The sequence below is a fragment of the Gigantopelta aegis genome, chromosome 7 (assembly GCF_016097555.1).
Source record: "Gigantopelta aegis isolate Gae_Host chromosome 7, Gae_host_genome, whole genome shotgun sequence".
Lineage (NCBI taxonomy): Eukaryota > Metazoa > Mollusca > Gastropoda > Neomphalida > Peltospiridae > Gigantopelta > Gigantopelta aegis.
In genome coordinates, this window is record NC_054705.1 from 23,578,810 (window position 1) to 23,606,512 (window position 27,703).

The 27,703-nt window shown below is 36.0% G+C and overlaps 1 protein-coding gene across 4 annotated transcripts in view; it reads left to right on the forward strand.

Moving 5' to 3' along the window:
* Window positions 1-827: 827 nt before the first annotated feature.
* LOC121377261 (exocyst complex component 3-like) overlaps window positions 828-27,703 on the forward strand; it is a 38,252-nt gene continuing 11,376 nt past the window's right edge. Inside the window, exons 1-16 of one of the 4 annotated variants that reach the window (XM_041505184.1) lie at window positions 828-932; window positions 2,506-2,618; window positions 3,464-3,633; window positions 5,530-5,620; window positions 7,051-7,157; window positions 9,219-9,300; window positions 10,803-10,951; window positions 11,824-11,937; window positions 13,029-13,134; window positions 14,434-14,517; window positions 16,130-16,203; window positions 22,664-22,759; window positions 23,351-23,417; window positions 24,836-24,928; window positions 26,113-26,206; window positions 27,264-27,334. In XM_041505184.1, the coding sequence (XP_041361118.1) occupies window positions 2,514-2,618; window positions 3,464-3,633; window positions 5,530-5,620; window positions 7,051-7,157; window positions 9,219-9,300; window positions 10,803-10,951; window positions 11,824-11,937; window positions 13,029-13,134; window positions 14,434-14,517; window positions 16,130-16,203; window positions 22,664-22,759; window positions 23,351-23,417; window positions 24,836-24,928; window positions 26,113-26,206; window positions 27,264-27,334 (1,503 nt within the window). In that variant the 5' untranslated portion in view covers window positions 828-932; window positions 2,506-2,513. Of the gene's footprint in view, window positions 1,002-2,505; window positions 2,619-3,463; window positions 3,634-5,529; window positions 5,621-7,050; window positions 7,158-9,218; window positions 9,301-10,802; window positions 10,952-11,823; window positions 11,938-13,028; window positions 13,135-14,433; window positions 14,518-16,129; window positions 16,204-22,663; window positions 22,760-23,350; window positions 23,418-24,835; window positions 24,929-26,112; window positions 26,207-27,263; window positions 27,335-27,703 lie in introns of all 4 variants that reach the window. The other 3 variants (XM_041505185.1, XM_041505186.1, XM_041505187.1) reach the window with 3 other exon arrangements.

The following is a 27,703-nucleotide window of genomic DNA, read 5'->3' on the forward strand; positions in this document are numbered from 1 at the left end:
TATCCAAATGTTTGACATTCAATAGCAGATAATAAATCGATGTGCTCCAGTGGTGTCATTAAACGAAAGAAACTAATTTTTTTTTAAAAGAGAAAGATAGAGAAGAAACTGCTAATGCCACACAGCTACTTTTAATAAAAAAAATCTTGAGTTATCTGTTTGTTTTAATTATATGCACTTTTCTCATGGTAAGGACTACCTACCACAGCCTTTTGAGTCATGGCTGGGGCACTGATTGGGATGAGAACAAAAATAAGTCAAAGGGCAAATGATCCTGCTATTTGTTACCTTAAATGAGTGTACTTTTTTTGCTTTCTTTTTTAAGAATGCTCACCAACTTTAGTTATTATTTTGTCGTCTTGTATGGAAATCTTTCAAGTGCAATGGTGCATAATATTTATACGGGGGTGGGACATAGCCCAGTGGTAAAGCATTCGCTCGATGTACAGTTTGTCTAAGATTGATCCATGTCGGTAGGCCCATTGGGCTATTTATCATTCCAGCCAGTGCACCACAACTGGTATATCAAAGGCTGTTGCTGTCTGTCTGTGAGATGGTGCATATAAAAGATCTCTTGCTACTAATGGAAAATTGTAGCTGGTTTCCTCTCTAAGACTATATGTCAAAATTACCAAATGTTTGACATCCAATAATGATTAATAAATCAATATGCTCTAGTGGTGTCGTTAAACAAAACAAACTTCATTTATACAGTGCCCAACATAACTGCTACCTCAATAGGGCCCCGTTTGTTCATAAACTGGTTCTTGTAAAACTAGTCCGCTATATATTACTTTATGAAATTATGCTGAACAAGTGGTAACGGTGAACCAGTTTACGAAGATGTCTGCTTAGGGAGTTTAGGACTAGTAGGAGTATTTCTTGAATCGTAGATCAACGTTGTTCAGTATGACATTATAAAGTAGTTATTTGTAAGTAAGCGAAACCAATATATTCTGCACCAAAGAGACCATTAAAAGTTGCTCAATGATAAAATGACTGTTGGTATTTCACACATTTATGTTTATAGTCTTTCACACGCCACGGAGAACGCCTTTTTTTTCATACAGTACTTAAAAGTTAGATAGCCTACTACTGTCCGAACCAAATTATTAACAACTACCAAAAATTACTCTCCTACCTTTAATTACCGTTACATTTCCCCCAAATTTTGTCCACACACAAGTTGTGAAAAAACCCAGTGACATTTTGCTTTTTTAAGGAATCTTCTTCAGGAGGGGTGAAAGTCTCCAAAGTACGTGACATAATTAACATAAAATCAATGATCTTTAGTGGTATATTTAAACAAACAAAAAATAATTGTAAAAATTAATATGATGTCATCACGGTTTGCTTTTATATCATAACATGTTATGACTTGTTAGATTAAGTCATATCCTTTCGCCCCTCTTGGAGAATATTCCATAAAAAGTCGAAATGACAGCTGGCACAAAATTACATGCTTTTTGCCCTATGCGATCTCAGTGAAATCGATATTGGTGACATGGTTATCATCTAGTATGTGGAATCTGTGTCATTGTAATGGTTTTTCCTAGATTTCTGTCTGGACAAAATGTAAGTAAAATCTAACGAAAAATAAAGGTAGGAGAGCAATTTTTGGTAGTTGTTAACATTTTGGTTCGGACTTTACACTACAGTGCTGTCCGGTGTATCGTGCAATTAAGCATTCTGAAAAATATTCACCCGTGCATGACTTTTGATGTGTGCAACAATTGAATTTAGACCGGCCTCGGTGGCGTCATGGTTAGGCCATCGGTCTACAGGCTGGTAGGTACTGGGTTCGGATCCCAGTCGAGGCATGGGATTTTTAATCCAGATACCGACTCCAAACCCTGAGTGAGTGCTCCGCAAGGCTCAATGGGTAGGTGTAAGCCACTTGCACCGACCAGTGATCCATAACTGGTTCAGCAAAGGCCATGGTTTGTGCTATCCTGCCTGTGGGAAACGCAAATAAAAGATCCCTTGCTGCCAATCGGAAGAGTAGCCCATGTAGTGGCGACAGCAGGTTTCCTCTCAAAATCTGTGTGGTCCTTAACCATATGTCTGACGCCATATAACCGTAAATAAAATGTGTTGAGTGCGTCGTTAAATAAAACATTTCTTTCTTTCTTTCAATTGAATTTACGATATAGAATTACTACAAGTTATTTATTTCTTGGCCAATTGTTTCCTAAATTGCACACAAATATAGGTGGGTTTTTTTTTTTTTTTTTTTGTTTTTTGTTTGTTCTTTGCAAAAGACTTACTTTTCTTCTTACATGAAACCAGATGGGACGGACTATACGTGATGCAGTTTACTATTTGTGGTTAATTTCCCAAGTCATTCTGTATTAATTAATTCTGATCATATTTATTACTTAAGGTTTAACATACGTAAATTTTGTCCCATTTTTTTGTGTTCATAACCAATAAATATTTTGTGGAAATTTATTTTATTTTATCAGACATGTTTTTTCTTTTCTTTTTTTAAAAATTATTTCCCAGACAGAGACATGGAGGGTCAACAGCAAGGTCCTGCTCCAGCTCCACTTGACTTGGGCCGACTGGAGGTTGAAGCTAAGGCAGCGGCAGCTAAACATGTCGCAAATTTGCTGCAGGTGGGTGTGGCTAAGTTTTCACGAATTTGCTGCAGGTGGGCGTGGCTAAGTTTTCATGAATTTGCTGCAGGTGGGCGTGGCTAAGTTTTCAAGAATTTGCTGCAGGTGGGCGTGGCTAAGTTTTCACGAATTTGCTGCAGGTGAGCATGGCTAAGTTTTCACGAATTTGCTGCAGGTGGGCGTGGCTAAGTTTTCACAAATTTGCTGCAGGTGGGCGTGGCTAAGTTTTCATGAATTTGCTGCAGGTGGGTGTGGCTAAGTTTTCACAAATTTGCTGCAGATGGGTATGGCTAAGTTTTCACAAATTTCTTTTGGCTAATCCAGGGCTCACCCTGCCCATTGCCAAATTAGCTAATTTGTAGCAAATTTTTTTTTTTTTGGCCAATAACATTTTGTTTAAATTAGCCATTTTGTAATATTTTTCAAAGAAATACTCTAGATATATGATTTTGAAAATTGACTAATATAGATAAGTTTAATGACACCACAAGAGCACATTGATTTATTAATATCTGCTATTGGATGTTAGACATTTGGTAATTTCGATATATAGTCTTAGAGAGGAAACCTGCTATATTTGTCCATTTTGTAGCAAGGGATCTTTTACATGCACCATCTTACAGACAGGATAGCACATACCACAGACTTTGATATACCAGTCGTGGTGCACTGGCTGGAACAAAAAATAGCCCAATGGGCCCACTGATGGGGATCAATCCCAAACCGAGTGCGCATCAATCGAGCGCTCTACCACTGGGCTACATCCCTCCCTTAGTTTAAAATGTACTAATGTAATGCCAAACAAAACTTTTTTCTCTCTTTCATGATTGAATATTTTGATTCAGAAACCCGAGCAGTTAGAGAAGGTTGACCAGTACAAGCGGCGGGTGTCGAGGAAGAAGGCCTCAGTGGAAGCCATGTTGAAAACTGCCGTCCAATCACAGCTTGATGGAGTCAGAACCGGTTTAAACCAGCTGCAGAGTGCACTGCAGGATGTCTACGAAATTAAGCAGAGGTAATGTTGGGATTGGACAAAAAATAGATGGCTACTCTGTTGAATAGATTTTGTATCTCCTTACAACTACTGTATGAGCTTATATCCATCTGGCGTTAGGAGCGGGATGTAGCCCAGTGGTACAGCACTCGCTCGATGCGCGGTCGGTGTCAAATCGATCCCCGTCGGTGGCCCCATTGCACTATTTCTCATTCCAGCCAGTGCACCACAACTGGTATATATAAAAGACCTTGGTATGTACTACCCTATCTGTGGGATGGTGCATATAAAAGATCCCTTGCTGCTAATCGAAAAGAGTAGCCCATGAAATGGTGGCAGCGAGTTCCCTCTCTCTATGGTCTGATGCCATATAACCGTAAATAAAATGTGTTGAGTGTGTTGTTAAATAAAACATTTCTTTCTTTCCATCTGACCGGCCTCAGTGGTGTCATGGTTAGGCCATCGGTCAACAGGCTGGTAGGTACTGGGTTCGGATCCCAGTCGAGGCATGGGATTTTTAATCCAGATACCGACTCCAAACCCTGAGTGAGTGCTCCGCATGGCTCAATGGGTAGGTGTAAACCACTTGCACCGACCAGTGATCCATAACTGGTTCAACAAAGGCCATGGTTTGTGTTATTCTGCCTGTGGGAAGTGCAAATAAAAGATCCCTTGCTGCTAATTGGAAAGAGTAGCCCATGAAGTGGTGACAGCGGGTTTCCTCTCAAAATCTGTGTGGTCCTTAACCATATGTTTGACGCCATATAACCGTAAATAAAATGTGTTGAGTGCATTGTTAAATAAAACATTTCTTTCTTTCCATCTGGCGGCAGTATCTAGCTCAGTTGGTAGAATGTTCGCCTGAGGTACTTGCACTGGAAGGTCAAACCCCTTTGGTGGAGCCAATCTCTTATTGGTGTTTTTCCATTCGAACCTGTACCCCACAACTGGTATATCAATGGTAGTGGTATGTGCTGTCATGCCTGTGGGATGTTGCATATAAAAGATTCCTTGCTGCTAATCGGAAAGAATAACTCATTGCTTGGCAGCAGCTGAGTGGATTTCCTCATTATCTGTGTGGTCCTTAATCACTGTTGTCTTATGTTGATGTTGGTATTTCATATTTAGATCAATTTTTCATAAACTGTAAGTCCTAGAAGCTAGATCAGTGAAACTTGGTTTGTAGTTGCAACTACGTATGTTCATCTTGATGCATGATGTTTAAAAACTTTCTTAAAGTTATGAATTTTAATTTTTTGTTAAAATATTTTAATTAATGTTTAACTCGGTGGAAAACCAGGGCTTCTAGATTATGGTAGCCCCACTCCCACGGCTAGTGATATTCAGTTTTAGGTTAGTAAATAACTACTATTATCATGCCTGATGGCTAGTAAAAAATTTTTTTTTGCAGTTAAGTCTATTTTGTAGATATGAATATCCTGCCCCCACCTCAACCCCCAATGTTAGTGTTTTTAATCTCTATCTCCCTCTTTAGGCAACATATCTGATTACATGTTTATCTATTATTTAGTAAAATTATATTAACTTAATGTAAAGTAGGACTAGTTAATTTTTAATCGTGGTTAGTAAATTTTAAAAATCACTTATCCCATGGCTAATGGATAAAAAACAAATATTCTAGAAGCCCTGGGAAATCATGTCTTACAAACTGTAAGATGTAGATCTGTGAAACTTGCTTTATAGTTGCATCTAGGATTGTTCACCTGAATGCATCTTAACACATTTTGTATAATAATGTTTTTTTTAAATTAAATTTAAGTTTGAGTGTTTAATTTGTTTATTTTAAGTAAAAAATTTTTTAAAGAACTAAACTAACAATGAATTTTACATTACAATTTTTTTTAATATATATATATTAATTTAAAAATGTAATAAAATGTTAACATTCCTTTTCAGTTTGGACGAAGTTGACGAAAACTACAAAGTGCTGCAACCACTGCATGAAAAACTGTCTGGGCTTAGAGAGGAAAATAAGAAGTTTTGTCGGGTAAACTATTTCTTTAAATAATATTTGTCACATACTCCGAGACACAACTCCTATGGCGTTATGTAATTGTCAGTTATCTGTAAGTTGCTCGATTATGGCAGTGTTCGCAGCCTTAATCCTTTTTTTTCTCTTTATTACAACCATTGCAGCAAGTTTAGTGTAATGGAAATCATTCTTAAAATTAATAGAATAAAATTTAAATGGTTCCTCAGTTATTTAATACTTTTTTGCCACTCATATCGGAATTCATCAAATTTTTCTTGAATTTTTTAACTTGTGTAAATTGTTTAGTGCTGACCCCACCCCCACCCCCGACCCTCCGATAGTAAATATTTTTAGTTTATTTTTACCAATATAATAACAAAAACAGGATTTTTACCTACCGCCTAGTAGGCTCAGCAGATAAAGATACACGCTCTAATACAACATTAATCCTGTGTTTAATGTTAAATGCCATTAAATTAACCACAACTTGAAGAAACCCGACAGCACCACATTTCAACAATGTTTTAGTTAAATGGGCTTCTACCAATAGTGTGTGTATTAGTAATTTAATATGTGAAATATTTGCTATCAGCGAACTGGAAAATGATCGATGTAAAGGTATTTAATGTCAAATATAGGATTAGTATTCAGGCTGTAATATAGAATTGAAAAAGTAGGAGAAGTGACTTTTCCCTTCCCAGAAGAAAGGGGAGAATTTTGATAAAAATAGGTGAAGTGAACATTTATTGGTACATTTTGTAATGGTTCGCCATACTTTTTGTTGTCAGTTTGTTCATTTAAAAAAAATTCCGAATTGTACATTTGGTTCTAATCGTAATATTTCGATATAAAATACTAATTCCGGTAATAAAGTGTCAACAAAACATGTATGTTACATTAAAAACATGATATTATTTAGTAGTTGTTATGTTATGTTAAAATGAAAGTAATAATTAGTATGTTCTGGCATTACTGAAATGAATGTGGCCGGGAATTAACAACTGGGGACTGGTCACAGCAGCCGGTGTGACATGCGTCGATGTACAGTCTGGCGCCAAAGTAAAAACACGGACCTACATACATCGACGTGTTGCCAAGTGAGCTATGACAGTAAACAAGTTGGTGTTTTGACGTTTGTTGTGTGTCATTTCGTTTTTGAAATCGGATTAGGTCCAACTCACTACTGCTCAAAACTTGGCAACTAGAGCAGACTTTCATCGAAAACCACCTTCATTTCTCTGGCAAGATTAGGGCCTGAGTGTTGTATTAGAGTGGAAATATTTGTCTGTTCAGTTGTAGGAAGAAATTCTGTGTTTTCGTTATATAGAGTTATCTCTTACTGAGAGAGCGATTATAACCATCCAAACATCGCTATAGCTCTCGAACGGCAGAGTACTTTGGCAGTGAAAACCTCTGCCTGATGTCATTATTGTATTTTGTTTCAGCTTGCAGCAGCGTGTGAAAACCTCCGACATATCTTCACGGTCCCAGAGAGTGTGGAACGGACTCGCAACCTGATAGCTGAAGGAAAGCTTCTACAGGCTCACAAACAGTAAGTGCAGGACTCAGTTTCACAAAATATAAGCCCAGTTTTGCACATAAATAGAGAATAACTAGTTACTGACATCGGATATATGGTTTACTCAAAGAAGGTAAGAATGGGAAATTCTGCGAAGCTCTGCCTGCAGACCATAAATATTAAGGGGAAAAGCTATTATTTCTGTTATTTCAGCCACATTGTATAATGACCTAGAGGTCAAATGAGTGATTTTGTAATTTAGCTATGCGTGTGATGTCACATGAGTGACGTCAGAAGTCACATCCTGCTACTATACGGATATTACTTTGCTTTATCCGTCGTCATATTTTGTCAATAGAAATGGTGGTTACAGGATAAATGTAAATCTAAGAATTTCCCTTTTCTATTTAATTTCCTTATCAGGGTGCTGTCGGTAGCCAAATTAGCCACTGGCTAATTTTTACAAAAAATGGCTAATAAAATTTGCAAGTGGCTAAAATTTTGGCTAAGCCATTTACTGTCTTCATGTGTGAACAAACGGTTACATAATCTATCCGACACCTCAAACATTCAATTAGCGTAATAGCGATCTCGCGACCGGTAACGAGAAACGGTGTCATGCAGAATACAGCATAGGCCTTATAATGTTTGCTTATTTTAATAATCACGGTTATTAATTTTAACGGCATGCATTCAACATGTATGACAGCAATGTCTGGAAGATCTGTAACTTGTTATTTTTACGTTGTAAAATCTGTGAACCAAAATAATAAAAACAGACCAACAATGCGTGTCAATTTGAATACACATGCCAGTTCAGGGCCAAAAGACGTAGGCTATCTCAAGATCTGAGTTCAGCCAGACCGGTTTGACTGGTTTGTGCGCTTCACGTTAAACCAAATGGACACGACGAACACCAATCAAATAGTTCGCGAACGTTAGGAAGAACGTTCGTTGGCTGAACTGAGGACAGCTCTCGGTGTGAATATACGTCACACTTCAGTCAGCTGACACCAGCATGTCAAGAGACATCGTTGCGGACATTAAACAATACGATTATGCAAAAGTAAATCTTGATGTAAATTTGTAGAAAAACAATAGTTATTCGCATCAATGAATACCTAACTGCAGTTTTTGTTTATTCCTTTGTCTTTGTTAATTTCGTACCCATGGTCGAGAGCACGCATGCAGATCACGATCGCCGGAAATGAACATGCAGTATTTAAATTATACAAATTGCAGTTAAATGTATAAAAAAAGCTCTCAAATGTTTATTTGGGAAAAAAGGAAGAAAGAAAAAACAACTCCATCCATAAAGATCCACCCACCCCCATATCTCTGTATGTTTGTTAATTTAATGTCATAGGCCTTAGAAGTGGGGGTGGATGTATGGGGTACTGGCTAGAAACTTTGAAGATATTGCTTAACCCCATCCCAACCCCACCGCCGCTGAAAAAACTTGAAGTAATATATTAACTGCCCCTAATCCCATTGAGGTTTTGTTATTCCTATTTATTCCAGTTTGTACACAATTAGCTGAAAAAGATACATTTTCATATTCATATATAAATACTCTATACAGTACTGCGTAAAACAAATTTGGCTAAAGCATTTTCAATATGGCTAATAAAAATTCCATTTGGCTAATATTTTGGCTACAGGTATTTTTGATCCAGGGTGAGCCCTGCTTATTCATGCTCCAATTTAATTTACTATGGATCCATTTTAATTAATAATATAAATATGCTTGTTATGCCCTTGATTCATCGATCATATTAACTATGAATACTTTTCAATGTAATTTTTTTCTTTTCACATTACCTGTCCTCAAAACAAGTGCACAACATCCCCCCCCCCCCCCCCCCCCTACAGCTAGTAGTCTGGTCCGAACATCCCAACAGCCAATGGGATGGTCTAAATTCTTCTACTGCATACTCCTCTCTAGTTCCGGTCACATGACTGTAACTTCCTTCTTTTTCTCTTCGCTACTGGGTCCAAGTTTTCTCCAATATTATATAATTAAAAAAAAAAAAAAAGTTATATGTTCAATGAAATATGTATGTTTCTGTATTTTCAATTTGTTTGGTTTTCAAGTTTGACTGACCTTGAACTTTCTCGAGATGACCTTCTTCTGGAGCTACACAAACAGCCAAACCAGAGTCCAACAGACAGAAATGTGAGTATAACATGTATATCGTTGCTGGTTTCTGATCTGTTGTAGGTGGCTTTCTAGTGATATTGAAAAAAAAGAAAAGATTACTCCTCAGGATTAATCACATAATTAATTTAGGCAAGAAACAATTGTATTTAAAGGTAAAGTTAAAGTCTTTTTTGGTTTAATGGCACCACTTGAGCACATTGATTGCTTAATTATCGACTACTGGATGTCAAACACTTGGTACTTCTGACATAGAGTCTTACAGAAGAGACTCTACGTTTTTCCATTAGAAGCAAGGAATCTTTTATATACACTTTCCCACAGACAGGACGGAATATATCAATTATTATTATGGCCTTTGATATTCCAATCATTGGGCACTGGTTGGGATGGGGGGGGGGGGGGGAAATTCCAATGTGTCCATTAAGAATGTCCAATTCTTTGACTCAAACATCTGATGCGAGAGCTGTACAAACTGAGCTAAATCCGACCCCTGTTTAAAGATAGGAGTGGGGTCGAGTTCCATTATTAGAGTACTGGATACTCGGTTTCCAGTTCTGTTGTCCCAGCTTGCAGACCTGCCTAGCTGTACAAATTGTACATATTTTGTACGCAGTTTTAATTATGCATACATGTATGCCAGATTGCCAAATCAGAAACATGCGTGAAAAAATCCCTACACCAAACAATAGCCAATATACATGTAATAATAACAACCGGTCTCGATGGTGAAGTGGTTAGCCATCAGATGTAAGGCTGGTAGGTACCGGCTCTCACCAAAGTGAGTTTAACGACTCAGTGGGTAGGTGTAAGGCCACTACAATCCTGGGCAGACAGTCCAGATAGCTGAAGTGTGTGCCCAGCACAGCATGCTTGAACTTTAATTGAATATAAGTACAAAAATAAGTATATACAATGACAACAAAAACTCTACACATATACGGACAATATCAGTCAGAGAGACATTTTGCTGGCTGACTATTATTAAGCTAATGCATTATATGGTGGAAGGATAGATAGAGGATTTGTCACGAGTATTTTTTAATATGGAAAATATCAACCAAGTCTATGTTAATCGGTATTTGTCGAGGCTCTGCCGAGACAAATACCGATTAACTAGACGAGGTTGATATTTACATGTTAAAAAACACGAGTAGCGAATTCTATTTATCCTATAACACTTCTAAAATAACATTCTAATTACTTTTTTAGTAAATCACAGTACTAAAGTTGCCGCCATCAATAATATGTCATCACGATTAGCACAGATTAGTTTGACGTCACGCATTTTAAACAAATCTTTGAAAACGTTACGCTCAGGTACACGGGTCTTGTTGGCTTGTAAGCAAATGACCCATACACAGCAACAAATTACCTAGAGACCTTGCAGATTTGCATACCATTATTAACTGGGTTAATAAAGTAAATTATCATATGGGTTTATGACATGGATATCATGGGTGAGTTATAGGATAATAGTGCTGTAATACCTTAGCTAAAAAATGTTTTATATTTGCCAGACTCTGAATAATTATTTTGCGGAAGTGGAGAAGCTTTCTGAGGAACTGGGGAAGCAACTCTGGATCATTCTGCACCGAACTCTTATATCTGTGAGGAGAGAACCAAAGTTGATAGTAACAGCACTACGAATCATTGAAAGAGAAGAAAGGTTCGGATTGGAATTTTGAGTTACGAGAACAACTATTCAGTGTCTTAATTTTAGCTTAATAAATAAGGTGAAGAATAGTACATTCAGTCTGGTGATTTCAACAGGAAAATTTAGTATCACCCACATGTAAAACAAAAGTGGTGAATATAGAGAATAACTGGTTACTGCCTTTTGTTCTGCCCCGGGTTGGGCCCCTAGCCTCTCAGAGGCCGAACCCTGGGGCGGACATGCTCGAGACCTCTGTGGTATATGAGAGCATGTTAAAACATTACACATGCACGCACTGCCTTTTGATATCAGCTTTATTCTATGTTGGTTAGATCGGCTAATCTGCTGAATATTTGTCATTCATCCTGAGCAGAATAAAAAAGAAAGAAAGAATTTTTCTTTTTTTAATAATGCACTCAACACATTTTAAATTGTAATACTGTGGGGGGTGGGGGGGGAGGGGGTGCCTTTGAGGCTATTTAGTCTGGACTACAAAATGTAGTATATTCAAACTACTGCTATAAAAACTTAATGCTGAGAGAATATATGGGAATACATGTTGGGTTACTTGCTGAAAGGTCTTTGTTGTTGTGAGTGATTTTAAATTTTGTTTTAGGTGGAGGGGGCATTTATGATTTACTTCTGAATCAAAGAAGATAGAGATGGTTCAGGAGATAAGCTCTTTTTTTTTATGTCTCAAAGGTTAAGGTCATTGGGATTGAAAATAGAGAAGTATTTTTTGTTTTTTGGGTGGTATTTTTAAAATATATATATATTACAAGTTCTGTGTATTGCTGTAAAGTGTTAATATTTAATGTTTTAAAGTTTTTAAATGAATTTGGCTCAGATGTTAAATATTTACTGTTTAAATTTTTTAATTTCAGAATGGACTCTGCTTACAAAGAAAGACAGAAACAGACTGGTTTTTTACCTCCAGGACGTCCAAAGTGTTGGAGAAAAAAAACTTTCCAAGTTCTTAAAGACTGCATTGAGGGGAGGTAACTTGCATGAAACAAACTTTTATTTGGTTATTTAAAAGAGACGTGATCACAACTATGTTCTGATGTCAGAATTATAGACTGCCAGTGGCGTAGCGTGGACTGATGGAAGGGACTCGGGGAGTGCTAACAGTCCACTGGTTAGGGGGCGCAATATTTGCCTTGCCCCAGGCGCTGGCAACCCATGCTAGGCCACTGTAGACTGCCAAAATAACCATTAAAACAATTCTGGATGCAACTCACACAAAAAAAAATGCATGACAATTAAATGTTTTAGTATATTTCTATTTTATTATTTTCTATTTATTTTGTGCAGTGTTTGTTCATTTCTGTAATTCTTGTAAATCAGGAGGCAGTTTCACAAAACATTGTAAATTTACACATATTTCTATTTCATGCAGAAAATTACATCATTACAGAAATGGCACATTGTAGGGGTGAAGGGAAATGAAATATGTATATAAACTATATTAGTTGTACTGTTAATAGTAATACAAATTGTGGATTAGTTTTAGATTTATGTTTATGTGCATACACGAAATTAGGTTTTCGAAACCCGAATACTCTGCTGTTCGAGAACTAAATGCACATTTGGATGGGTATGATCGCTTTCTCAGCCAGAGATAACAGTATAGCGAAAACACTGAATTGCTGCCTACCACAGGGTAGGCGAAGATTCCCACTCTAATACAACAATAATCCTAATCGAACAGCAGAGTACTTGGTTTTTTTTTTTTTTTTTGTGATATTGGTCCCCGGACAGATATTTTGGGTAGACGTAGTTGTATTTTCACTCGGTATGCATGACCATTTAAAAAAAAAAAAAATTCATCTCACCTATAGTCAGTCCCACAGGGAACACCTTTTTTCACTTTTTTCATCCTATGAAATTTACTACAAGTTATTTATTTCTGAACCGATTGATTTGTCAATTGCACACAAAAATAGTATTTACATGTATTTGTTATTTCCAAAACACTTTTACATTTCTTCTTATGTCAAACCAAACTGAAATTATTTACAAAAAAATTATTTTTATAAAATGATGGGACAGACTTTAGAGCTAGTCTTGTAATGGTATGAATTTTCAGAATGGAAGGCACCCAGCTGGAGGACCGAACAAGTAATAAAATGTGGCTAGTCAGACATCTTGAAATTTTGAGACAACTCATGATTGAAGACCTCAAGGTCGTCAAGGTGAGGATTGTAAAGTTTGGATAAATAAAAAGTAGTAACTTCTTTTTGTTGTAGAATGTTGAGTAGAATTTTAATTTAAATTTATTGAACATAATTCAGTTACAAGGCTCAACCTTAGTGGTAGCCCATCTGATTTAGCTACCAAAATCTACTTTGGACTACCAGATTCCCAAAGCCAGTAATTATAGTGTAGATTACAAGATTTTTACACCTGTAAACTATAGTGCATCCCACAGGGACGATAAATTATTCTTCTACCTTTAATTACCGTTAGATTTCCCCCACATTTTGTCCAGACAGAAATCTTTGAAAAAACCCATTACAATGACACAGATTCCACATATTAGATTATAACCATATCACATACATTGTATATTGACTTCACTGAGATTGTCTAGGGCAAAACACATGTAATTTTGTGCTGGCTGCCATTTTACCATTTTATGGAATTCTCTCCAAAAGGGGTGAAAGGATGTGACATAATTTAACAATGTCATAACATGCATTGTGGTATAAAAGCACTTGTGATGACATCACATACTTAGGAGGCTTCCACCCCTCTTGAAGAGTATTCCATAAAAAAGTAAAATGTCAGATGGCAAAAAAATGCATGCTTTTTGTCCTAGGAGATCTTAGTCGAGATAAGTGACATATTTATCATCTATTATGTGGAATTTGTGTCATTGTAATGTTTTTTTTCATGATTTCTGTCTGGACAAAATGTGGGTAAAATCTGTCAGTAATTAAAGATAGGAGAATAATTGATCATAGTTGTTAACAATGTGGTTTGGACTTGGGTACCTTACATAATGATATTGCTGTGCACCAAAGCCCTTAATCTTGGTTTTCTAGCACACAAACACTGTTCGTAATTAGTTTGTTTTACTCATTTTAATTGGTTAGAGAAGTACTTGTAAATGTATATCAGGCCTTGACCTTAAGTTTTTTCAGTGGTAGCCCATACAAGGTTATAAAATCAGGTAGTCCTCCGTAAAAATTGGTAGCCCCATAATTTTAATAAATTAAAAAAAGAGAGAAAAAACCAAATCATTTAGGTGGGGGTTTTAGGTGTTTAAGTGTCTTGTTGATTGTGGAGTAACTGGATGTGCAAAAAAATATAGTAGCCCGGCAGACTACTGAGTTCAGACATCTGGTAGGTCGAGCCCTGTATATTCTAATAGATTTATATAAACAGAAATTTAATTATAACAAGATAGTGAAACAAATTATTCTGTATGTGTATTTCATGACTGAGAGTAATTAAGATTGATTTGATTAATTTTCCATTTTGTCTTATAGACCTTGCTACCTCCAGTCTGTCCACCGGAGTACGACATTGTCAACTCTTATACCCTGATGTATCACAAAGCCTTGTCACAACACGTGAGTACCACATAGTAAATAGACCTTACTACCCCCAGTCTGTCCACCCGAGTATGACATTGTCAACTCTTATACCCTGATGTATCACAAAGCCTTGTCACAACACGTGAGTACCACATAGTCAATAAATGTTAGTGAATTACTGGGATAACAGGCCGTGATGGTGTTGTGGTTAAGCCATCGGACTCGAGGCTGGTAGGTACTGGGTACTGACTTTCAACGACTCAGTGGGTAGGTGTAAGACCACTACACCGATTTTTCTCTCTCACTAACCAATAACAACTAACAACTAACCCACTGTCCTAGACAGGCAGCCCAGATAGCCAGGGTTTCTCCCAGAGGGTAAAACAGGTATTTTATTTTTTTAAGTTAACGTTTTGACAAAATTAATTACTCTCATCATTACTGTATGGTTTTCTTATTCCTAACCCTAAACTTAACCCATTTTCTTTCTGGGGGAGGCTCCCCATACCCACTGTTGACTGGTTGCATTAAATTTCATAGCGCCATACCTAAATTTTTCTTTTTGGCAGAAACACTGATAGCTGGACATAAGCATGAAAATAAGTTGAAATGACTTACTGAGTATTAAATAATCTTTTATTTCATATCATATTTAAATATAAAGTTGAATGCACTGATGGTTTTGTTGAGAGGGGTGGTAAAGCGCCCGCTCGATGCACGGTCGGTCTGGGTTCGATCCCCGTCGGTGGGCCCATTGGGCTATTTCTTGCTCCAGCCAGTACACCACGACTGGTATATCAAAGGCCGTGGTATGTGTTATTCGGTCTGTGGGATGGTGCATATAAAAGATCCCTTGCTGCTAATCGAAAAAGAATAGCCCATGAAGTGGCGACAGCGGGTTTCCTCTCTCAATATCTGTGTGGTCCATAACCATATGCCCGACACCATATATAGAGGATAATAAACGAGTTACCAGTTATTATCAAATTTATGTCCCGAGTGAAATAATTTTCAGTTGTCACGAGCTTTAGCGAGTGACAAATGAAAATTATTTCACGAGGAACATAAATTTGATAATAACTGGTACCGAGTTTGTTATTCTATTTATTACCTCAGCTATTTTTTCTCTAAAAGCCTTTATTTTTCGACGCACATGCACGAAGGCCAACCTGTATAGGAACGATGTAAAGCACTTTACGCACTGTTCTGAGAATTACTATAACATTGTAATTTAATCACGTTCGTAGATAATTTAAAAAAACACAAGTTCTCTTTATTCTGCTTCCAAATCTATAATGAATTGCATTAAAATGACATTTTGTTATTAATTTAACACCAAAAACAGATACCCGTAAAGGCAAACTCTTTAAACTACATAACGTCATTTTGTGTGTTTGTCAAATCATGATGACGTCATATTTAGTACTGACAAAGTCATTGGTTTGTAAGCGTCAAATTGTCCAATAGTATTGTTCGTTAGACGAATGCAGAATATTTCTCACTGAGAAAATATGGAAAATATTTTCCCTGTTATGAGTGACCGCTGGGGTAATAAAACCGTAAATAAAATGTGTTGAGTGCGTCGTTAAATAAAACATTTCATTCCTTGTTGTTGAGATTTCCATAATAATGCTTTTGTTTATTTCAGTTGTGTGAGCTAATCAATCAGAAGCTAGAGGGCAATGAGATTGTGTCTCTTCTACAGTGGGTCCACGCTTATGAGTGAGTAGCGTTTCATTCTGTAGTAACACAGTTGAAAGTTCTCCACATCTTTAATTGTCTCTTTTTCAAATTGTCTTCGTTCAAAACTTGGTTAAAACAGTATTTATTTTCCCAAATTGTAATGGTCATGGATTGTCAACAGGCAATGCCTATATCAAGCTCTTTCCATACATTATAAAATACACAAAACGTACAATATGGTTTCGTATTGTGCTTTGAATTCTGAAGTGAAGCCGTCGTTTTAGACCATTATGCAGCCTTAAAGGTGCAGACTCTAGTTTTAACCCGTAAAAATGGACACTAAGTTTAGTTAATCTACAAACCTGGATAAAGTTACAACAGAGTGAAAGAAGAGTCTGTGATGTAAAAATGGACGCTAAGTTTAGTTAATCTACAAACCTGGATGAAGTTACAACAGAGTGAAAGAAGAGTCTGTGATGTAAAAATGGACGCTAAGTTTAGTTAATCTACAAAACTGGATGAAGTTACAACAGAGTGAAAGAAGAGTCTGTGATGTAAAAATGGACGCTAAGTTTAGTTAATCTACAAACCTGGATGAAGTTACAACAGAGTGAAAGAAGAGTCTGTGATGTAAAAATGGACGCTAAGTTTAGTTAATCTACAAACCTGGATGAAGCTACAACAGAGTGAAAGAAGAGTCTGTGATGTAAAAATGGACGCTAAGTTTAGTTAATCTACAAACCTGGATGAAGTTACAACAGAGTGAAAGAAGAGTCTGTGATGTAAAAATGGACGCTAAGTTTAGTTAATCTACAAACCTGGATGAAGTTACAACAGAGTGAAAGAAGAGTCTGTGATGTAAAAATGGACGCTAAGTTTAGTTAATCTACAAACCTGGATGAAGTTACAACAGAGTGAAAGAAGAGTCTGTGATGTAAAAATGGACGCTAAGTTTAGTTAATCTACAAACCTGGATGAAGTTACAACAGAGTGAAAGAAGAGTCTGTGATGTAAAAATGGACGCTAAGTTTAGTTAATCTACAAACCTGGATGAAGTTACAACAGAGTGAAAGAAGAGTCTGTGATGTAAAAATGGACGCTAAGTTTAGTTAATCTACAAACCTGGATGAAGTTACAACAGAGTGAAAGAAGCGTCTGTGATGTAAAAATGGACGCTAAGTTTAGTTAATCTACAAACCTGGATAAAGTTACAACAGAGTGAAAGAAGAGTCTGTGATGTAAAAATGGACGCTAAGTTTAGTTCATCTTCAAACCTGGATAAAGTTACAACAGAGTGAAAGAAGAGTCTGTGATGTAAAAATGGACGCTAAGTTTAGTTAATCTACAAACCTGGATAAAGTTACAACAGAGTGAAAGAAGAGTCTGTGATGTAAAAATAGACACTAGGTTTAGTTAATCTACAAACCTGTAACACACGTGGATAATGTTACAACAGAGTGAAAGAAGAGTCTGTGATGTAAAAATAGACACTAAGTTTAGTTAATCTACAAACCTGTAACACATTTGGATAAAGTTACAACAGAGTGAAAGAAGAGTCTGTGATGTAAAAATAGACACTAAGTTTAGTTAATCTACAAACCTGTAACACACGTGGATAACGTTACAACAGAGTGAAAGAAGAGTCTGTGATGTAAAAATGGACACTAAGTTTAGTTAATCTACAAACCTGTAACACATTTGGATAAAGTTACAACAGAGTGAAAGAAGAGTCTGTGATGTAAAAATAGACACTAAGTTTAGTTAATCTACAAACCTGTAACACACGTGGATAACGTTACAACAGAGTGAAAGAAGAGTCTGTGATGTAAAAATGGACACTAAGTTTAGTTAATCTACAAACCTGTAACACATTTGGATAAAGTTACAACAGAGTGAAACACGAGTCTGTGACATTAAAACTGGAAAATATCCTTTAAAAAATAGATTCAAACTCCAATCAATAACCGCTACTTCTCAGACGAATGTGCGTTTTTAAAAATATGAAACATGTATTTTGTGATATTAGAAACAACATGGTGAGCAAAAACACTTCGCTTCTGTGGAAATTGACTATCTAAACAATAAAATATAAGTAATGTTTGATTTCAGTGATCATAAATGGTTATAATAGTAAAACATATGCTGTAGTGTTTAAAAACTAGGGTACGTCTCTTTAAGCCCAGGTAGGGCTAATCTCATTACTTGACCACCCATAATATAATGTCCAGATTTTGTTTTCATAACCCACTTTCATCTTTATACAGTAAATACATCATCATCATCATCATAATTATATAAGAAGATTGTGCCATGTTTAAACCTCACAATATATGGATCACATCTGGGTACTAAAGTGTGTTTTAGTAATATGGCAGTCCCTTTCTTCTTTTTATAACAATTTTTTATGAATTGTGTTGTCAGAGAACCAACTGAAGACAAGAGATAGGTGTTTTCAACTGGTAAAAAACTTGTAATTCGGTAATTACCATGCATATCTGTTCAGGTGGGGTGTATCATAATATGTATTACATGTATTTAACTTTTGAATAGTAGATCTTGCTGTGAAAAGAATTGAGGGGAGTGATTAATTGCTCCCCTAACTTAGATTATGGGGAGCCATTTAAGATATTAACAAAATGAGCATTCATATTTAATTCTTCTGAAGTACTGTAAATAGAGGATAATAAACGTGTTACCAGTTATCAAATTTATGTCCCAAGTGAAATAATTTCCACTTGTCACAAGCTTTAGCAAGAGACAAGTGAAAATTATTTCACGAGGGACATAAATTTGATAATAACTGGTACAGAGTTTGTTATTCTATTTATTGCCCCAGCAATTTTTTTTGTTTTTTTAAGCCTTTATTTTCGATATAGCCTACATCGGCTACACGTCCGTGTATATAGAAATGACGTAAACTACTTTACTGTTCTGGGTATTGCATTAACTTTGTATTTTGATTCACGGATCAAAGATAATTTTCAAATCCCACAGTTCTATATATTCTGTTAAAAAAAATCTATAATGAATTGCATTATTCTACTATTTTATTACAAGTTAACACTGAAACCAGAAAGATGTAAACACAAACGCTTTAAACTATGTGATGTCATTGTGTGTGCTTTGCCAAATTGTGGCGACGTCATATTTGGTACCGACAAGGTGATTGTTTTTTTGGTGTCAAATCGTCTGATAGCAGTGTACGTTAAACCAATGCATGATAATTTGATTTTTATTTTCCCCGTTATGAGTGCCTGCTGGGGTAATAATTCTTTTTAAATTCACATACTAAAGGGACATACCCTAGTTTCAACCCGTGAAAATTAACTTGTAACACATTTGGATAAAGTTACAATTGAGAGAAACATACGTCTGTGACTTTGAAATAGTAAAATACCCACTAAAAATAGACTAAATCTTGACTCTATAACTGTTACTTCTCAGACGCACATGCGTTTTTAAAAATATAAGAAATGTATCTTGTGATATTAAAAACACCATGATGACCAAAAACACTTCGAATGTACGGAAACTGATAATCTGAAACATAAAATCTAAGTAAAGTATGATTTCAATTATCAAATAGTCAAAAATATGCCTTAGTGTTTAAAAACTATGGTATGTCCCTTTAAGGGGAACTAAGAAAGACTCCTTGAACTAGTCTCACGGGAGTGATGTGGAACCAGCGATACAGCTCCCCTTAAACAGTGAGGCCTGGAACCACAATATATTGGAATAGAAATAATACTGCTCAGCCCTACCAGTCAATATATGTTCCCTTCCTTTAAAGTGTTAAATTGTCTACATTTATCTGCATTTTTAAAAAGACAAAGATTAATTTACCAATTGAAAGTGATATTTCTTGTAGAGCTGTAGCGATACGGGAGGTTGCGATACGATACCTATCCCGATACTTGGGTTGTGATACAATACTTTTCCCAATACTTGGGTCACAATACGATAGGTATCCTGATACTTGAGTCACAATACGATACGTATCCTGATACTTGGGTCACAATACGATACGTATCCTGATACTTGGGTCATAATACGATACGTATCCTGATACTTGGGTCACAATACGATACATATCCTGATACTTGGGTCACAATACGATACATATCTTGATACTTGCGTCACAATATGATACGTATCCCGATACTTGGGTCACAATACGATACTTATCACGATACTTGGGGGTCACAATATGATACTTTTCCCAATACTTGGGTCACAATACGATACGTATCCTGATACTTGGGTCACAATACGATATGTATCCTGATACTTGGGTCACAATACGATACATATCCTGATACTTGCGTCACAATATGATACGTATCCCGATACTTGGGTCACAATACGATACTTATCACGATACTTGGGGGTCACAATATGATACTTTTCCCGATACTTGGGTCACAATACGATACGTATCCTGATACTTGGGTCACAATAAGATACGTATCCTGATACTTGGGTCACAATACGATACGTATCCTGATACTTGTGTCACAATATGATACGTATCCCGATACTTGGGTCACAATACGATACTTATCACGATACTTGGGGGTCACAATATGATACTTTTCCCGATACTTGGGGGTCACAATATGATACGTATCCCGATACTTGGGTCACAATACGATACTTATCACGATACTTGGGGGACACAATATGATACGTATCCTGATACTTGGGTCACAATACGATACGTATCCTGATACTTGGGTCATAATACGATACGTATCCTGATACTTGGGTCACAATACGATACATATCCTGATACTTGGGTCACAATACGATACATATCTTGATACTTGCGTCACAATATGATACGTATCCCGATACTTGGGTCACAATACGATACTTATCACGATACTTGGGGGTCACAATATGATACTTTTCCCAATACTTGGGTCACAATACGATACGTATCCTGATACTTGGGTCACAATACGATATGTATCCTGATACTTGGGTCACAATACGATACATATCCTGATACTTGCGTCACAATATGATACGTATCCCGATACTTGGGTCACAATACGATACTTATCACGATACTTGGGGGTCACAATATGATACTTTTCCTGATACTTGGGTCACAATACGATACGTATCCTGATACTTGGGTCACAATAAGATACGTATCCTGATACTTGGGTCACAATACGATACGTATCCTGATACTTGTGTCACAATATGATACGTATCCCGATACTTGGGTCACAATACGATACTTATCACGATACTTGGGGGTCACAATATTATACTTTTCCCAATACTTGGGGGTCACAATATAATACGTATCCCGATACTTGGGTCACAATACGATACTTATCACGATACTTGGGGGACACAATATGATACGTATCCTGATACTTGGGTCACAATACGATACATATCCTGATACTTGCGTCACAATATGATACATATCCCAATACTTGGGTCACAATACGATACTTATCACGATACTTGGGGGTCACAATATGATACTTTTCCCAATACTTGGGTCACAATACGATACTTATCATGATACTTGGGAGTCACAATATGATACGTATCCTGATACTTGGGTCACAATACGATACATATCCTGATACTTGGGGGTCACAATATGATACATATCCTGATACTTGGGGGTCACAATATGATACGTATCCTGATACTTGGGGGTCACAATATGATACATATCCTGATACTTGGGGGTCACAATATGATACATATCCTGATACTTGGGTCACAATATAATACGTATCCTGATACTTGGGGGTCACAATATGATACGTATCCTGATACTTGGGTCACAATACGATACGTATCCTGATACTTGCGTCACAATATGATACATATCCCGATACTTGGGTCACAATACGATACTTATCACGATACTTGGGGGTCACAATATGATACTTATCACGATACTTGGGGGTCACAATATGATACTTTTCCCAATACTTGGGTCACAATACGATACTTATCACGATACTTGAGTCACAATATGATACTTATCACGATACTTGGGTCACAATACGATACTTATCGCGATAGTAAACTTATCATATCAATCATTGATAATTAAACTGTTTAGTTGAAGTTTATGAAACATGATAACCTAATGCTTGGGAATTTCAGCAACTGAACAGCGAAATTACGTTTTCATTCCTCTGCTCAGCATGTTCGTAAGTTCGTAAATTTCTGCTTCAACTTTTGTACCAAAAATTATTAAAACATGAATGTATCGTATTGTATCGCAATACAGCTGTCCTGGGGCCTAATTCACTAAACTCGCAACTTTACGATCTCGCAGTGCAATGCTAAAAGACTTGCAAAGAGAATGCTTTGTTCTCTAGCAGAGCCTAAGAGACATTTGTGAATTAGGCCCCTGAATTGATGTATTATATTGTGGCCCTTGTATTGTGATACAATACTATATTGCCGGATCGTTACACCTCTTAATTTCTTTTTTCTTATTTGAATCTTTTTACAGCTCCCCTGAGCTATTGAAACATCCCGATTTGAACATTGCATCTGAGAACCTGGGACCTCTACTGAAGGACGAGTATCTCAATCTACTGCAGAACCTGTGAGTATTAACAGAAATGAACATTACTTCATTGGTGGAGTGTCTGCCTGAGATGTGGGAGCTTGTTGGATCAATCCCCACCACCAGACAGTGCCTTGTGTGTCTGGGTGAGGTGCAAAATTAAGCTCCCACCAGTGACACATGAAGCAGTAATTGAATGAGTGACTGAATGTATGTATGAATGAATGTATGAATGTATGTATGAATGTATGTATGTATGTATGTACATGTATGTATGTATGTATGAGATCGATCCTCGACGGTGGGCCCATTGGGCTATTTCTCGTTCCAGCCTGTGCACCACGACTGGTATATCAACGGCTGTGGTGTATGCTGTCCTATCCGTGGGAAAATGCATATAAAAGATCCCTTGCTGCTAATGGAAAAATGTAGTAGGTTTCCTCTAAAGATTTATGAGTCAGAATTATCAAATGTATGGCATTGCATAGACGATAATTAGTACATCATTGATCAATGTGCTCTAGTGGTGTCGTTAAACAAATTTTAAATTTTCATTCATATACCTTCGTTTGTTACCCAGTAACCTATTTTTCTTAATAATATGTGGCCCTGTGTTTTAAATAATTTCAGATACTTGAAAAACATGAAACAAAATATTGCTGACTGGACGAAGAATTCACTCAAAACTGACAATAAGGTTTGAATATTTAATATTCTTTACTGTTACTAGATTACCTCAAAATAATGACAGTAAGCTATTCTATAATTGTGGTATCTTTTGGTCTTTAGGTTGTACTATACCAAATAAAATCCCATACGCTACCATGTTAACGTTTATGCTTAAAAACACTATATGCAATATATTAACCAAACTATGACCCATAAATATCAGTACTACAATCACTACTTCAAAGTATTAACTGAAGAAAAGGGTACCTTTCATGGCTCATTTTCGTTATAACCAGATGTTTTTACAACACCCCTAGTTTCGCACAAAATTTGAGTACTTTTGTTTTTTACAGGTTCCCAACACAAGGCTACTTGACACATTGGTACTAGATGAAATAAAATTGCATGAAACTAAATTGTTTTATAACCAACACACTCACATTTATAACCAATCACAGGACTTGTGGTGTTCACTTCTCTATCAAAAGTTCAGTGCACCTCGAACTTTGACCCAGCAGGAAATTATTTGGTTTAGTGCTATCTTTAGCATCTAAATTATAAATGTATGAATTGGTGGGGTTTTTTTTATCTTTTTAATTTAATGATATATTTATAGAGTAATGAAATTATGCTAATAGTTTTAATTTTAGTTTCAAATTTACAGTACTTGCCCCAAACATGTTGAAAATGTCATTGGTATTACCTGTCACTGATCCATTTGGATATGTTTGTTGATATAAAATTAATAAAATTATCAATCGACTTGCAGCTTTCTTTATTTTATATTTATGACAATATATTTTACCTTGAATTGTACAGTTTTTACTTAATACATTCTCTCAAAACTAACTTAATAACATTAGCATATTTTAGACTTAGTCAATTGGGCTATTTCTCACTCCAGCAGGTGCACCACGACTGGTATATCAAAGGCTGTGGTATGTGTTATCCTGTCTGTGGGATGGTGCATATAAAAGATCCCTTGCTGTTAATCGAAAAGAGTAGCCCATGAAGTGGCGACAGCGGGTTTCCTCTCTCAATATATGTGTGGTCCTTAACCATATGTCCGACGCCATATAACCGTAAATATAATGTTTTGAGTGCGTCGTTAAATAAAACATTTCCTTCCATTTTAGACTTTACAGTTACTACATTCCCTCACAATACCATTAATATATTCTATCAAATCTAATAATAAGGTTGAAATATTTTACTTGCATTCTTTATAGTTGCAACATAACCTCAAATCTAACAATATGGTGTGAATATTTTCATTTCCTCAAAACTAACATTAAGTTTTGAGTATTTTAACAGTACATTTCATAGTATTACATTTTAGCACAATACACGTTAACACCACCGTGCCTGTTAATTTCTTGCTTTCCAGCTCGACATCCCAATTCTTGTCCTGGCTGTAAATAATGCATATTTTAATGTCCGTTACAGGATTGGTGTACGGCCGAGATGCCGGATGCCGATGGGGATGGGTATTACACAACAGCTCTTCCTGTCATTCTCTTCCAGATGATGGAACAAAATGTAAGTCAGCAGTTTATGTAATTCATCAGTTTACATAATACATCAGTTTACATAATCCATCAGTTTACATAATCCATCAGTTCATATAATTCATCAGTTTACATAATTCACCAGTTTACATAATTTATTAGTTTACATACTAGTAATTCATCAGTTTATATAATCCATCAGTTCATATAATTCATCAGTTTACATAATTCATCAGTTTACATATCCATCAGTTCATATAATTCATCAGTTTACATAATTCACCAGTTTATGTAATTTATTAGGTTATGTAATAGGTTACATAATTCATCAGTTTACATAATTCATCAATTTACATAATTCATCAGTTCATATAATTCATCAGTTTACATAATTCATCAATTTACATAATTCATCAGTTTATGTAATTCGTCAGTTTGCGTAATTCATAAATTTACATAATTCATCAGTTTATGTAATTCATCAGTTTGCGTAATTCATCAGTTTATATAATTTATCAATTTATGTACATGTAATTCATCAGTTTACTTAATTCATTAATTTTTGTAATTTACCAGTTTAAATAATTCATCAGTTTATATTAGTCAGCAATTTACTGTGTTTTACTGAAAATAAGTGTGATACTGCCTTAATAGTTAAAATTCTTAATGGTGGTTTTTTTTTTTGGTTTTTTTTACTTTACTGTAGCTGTTTAGTAAAATATTTATTACTTTATTTACTATTAAATAGATCAAGTTGTATATTATCTTGCTGTAAACATTTTAACTATACATATACATATACATGTACATGTAGTTAAAATGTATGTAATGATATTTCAGTCTAGAAAGGCCTAGCATCTGGTCCTATGTACATGCATCTGTTTAATCATCTATCATCTGGTCCTATGTACATGCATCTGTTTAATCATCTATCATCTGGTCCTATGTACATGCATCTGTTTAATCATCTATCATCTGGTCCTATGTACATGCATCTGTTTAATCATCTGTCATCTGGTCCTATGTACATGCATCTGTTTAATCATCTGTCATCTGGTCCTATGTACATGCATCTGTTTAATCATCTATCATCTGGTCCTATGTACATGCATCTGTTTAATCATCTATCATCTGGTCCTATGTACATGCATCTGTTTAATCATCTATCATCTGGTCCTATGTACATGCATCTGTTTAATCATCTATGTATTACAGCTCCAAGTGGCACAGATTATCAGCATAGACTTGGTCAAGAAGGTTCTTGAGTTGTTTTCAGATGAACTCAAACAGTTCGCTAGTGAATATGCCCGTAAGTATGTCCGGGTTTTGTCTCATTTTTGAGGGTGGGATGTACATGTAGCTCAGTGATAAAGCACTTGCTTGATGTGTGGTCAGTTTAGGATCGATCCCTGTCAGTGGGCAAATTGGGTTGTTTCTCGTTCTAGCCTGTTCACCACAATTGGTATATCAAAGGCTGTGGTATGTCATATCCTGTCTGTGGGATGGTACATATAAAAGATCCCTTGCTACTAGTGGAAAAATGTAGTGGGTTTCCTCTCTTAAGACTATATGTCAAAATTACCAAATCTTAATAAAACAATGTGCACTAGTGGTGTCATTAAACAAAACAAACATCATCTTTGCCTCAAATTGATGAAGTATAAACGTAAGATATAGGAATTACCTTTCTGGTGATGATATCAATTTTTGCATTATCCTCAAAATTACCAGTAATGCCTCAAGATATTGAGTTGAAATTTTATATATAGCTTTATCATATACTGTTACAGATCGTGTTTGTCCTTCATGTCGATTTACACATATTTCAAGGAGTTATGACCCTTTAACTTAGGAGATATTAAGATTTGTTGGGCCCAGTAGCAATATAAATGTTGAGCTAGGTGTATGTGTATATCACCTGTTATAGGATTTTGTTTTACTTTATTCAGGCTGCATATTCATCTCTTAAATAATGGTGAGTTGTTTACAGAATGATGTAGCCCAGTGGTACAGCGCTCGCTGGATGTGCGGTCGGTGTGGGATCGATCCCCTTCGGTGGGCCCATTGGGCTATTTCACGTTCCAGCCAGTGCACCACGACTGGTATATCAAAGGCTGTAGTATGTACTACCCTGTCTGTGGGATGGTGCATATAAAAGATCCCTTGCTGCTAATCGAAAAGAGTATCTCATGAATGGCGTCAGTGGGTTTCCTCTCTCAATATCTGTGTGGTCCTTAACCATATGTCTGATGCGATAAAAATTAAATGTGTTGAGTGCGTCGTTAAATAAAACATTTCCTTCCTTTCTTTGTTTACAGAACAGTTTATGGAATTCAAATGTTTTTTTTTTTTTACTTCTCTTACAGATGAAATTAAAATATTCAAAGAAAAGCACTTGGCTAACAGAAATGATCCAAAGTATTTTCTTCATTATGTGGTATGTATTGCAGTAGGTTGTGTATAAACACTACAGAATTACATGTCATGTTCTTAAAGTTATATGATGTTATGGCTGATGGCTTTGTTGTAGACAGCAGAAGAATTTTTATATTAAAAATTAATTAGCAGTGACAATGGTTAATATAGAGAACAACCAACTCACTACAAGGAGCTGAAAATTACTGGGATTTATCCAGGCATTCTGCAGGTCCAAATATAGGCCCCTTCCTAAAAGAAAGTGGCACTGAAAATTCCCAATTTCTGTACAAAACATTCTCAATATATATATATATATATACTCTTCAAAAGAAGAAACGCAAAACCACATTGTCGTAACATTTGGAGAATTGATTTAATTATTGAATGG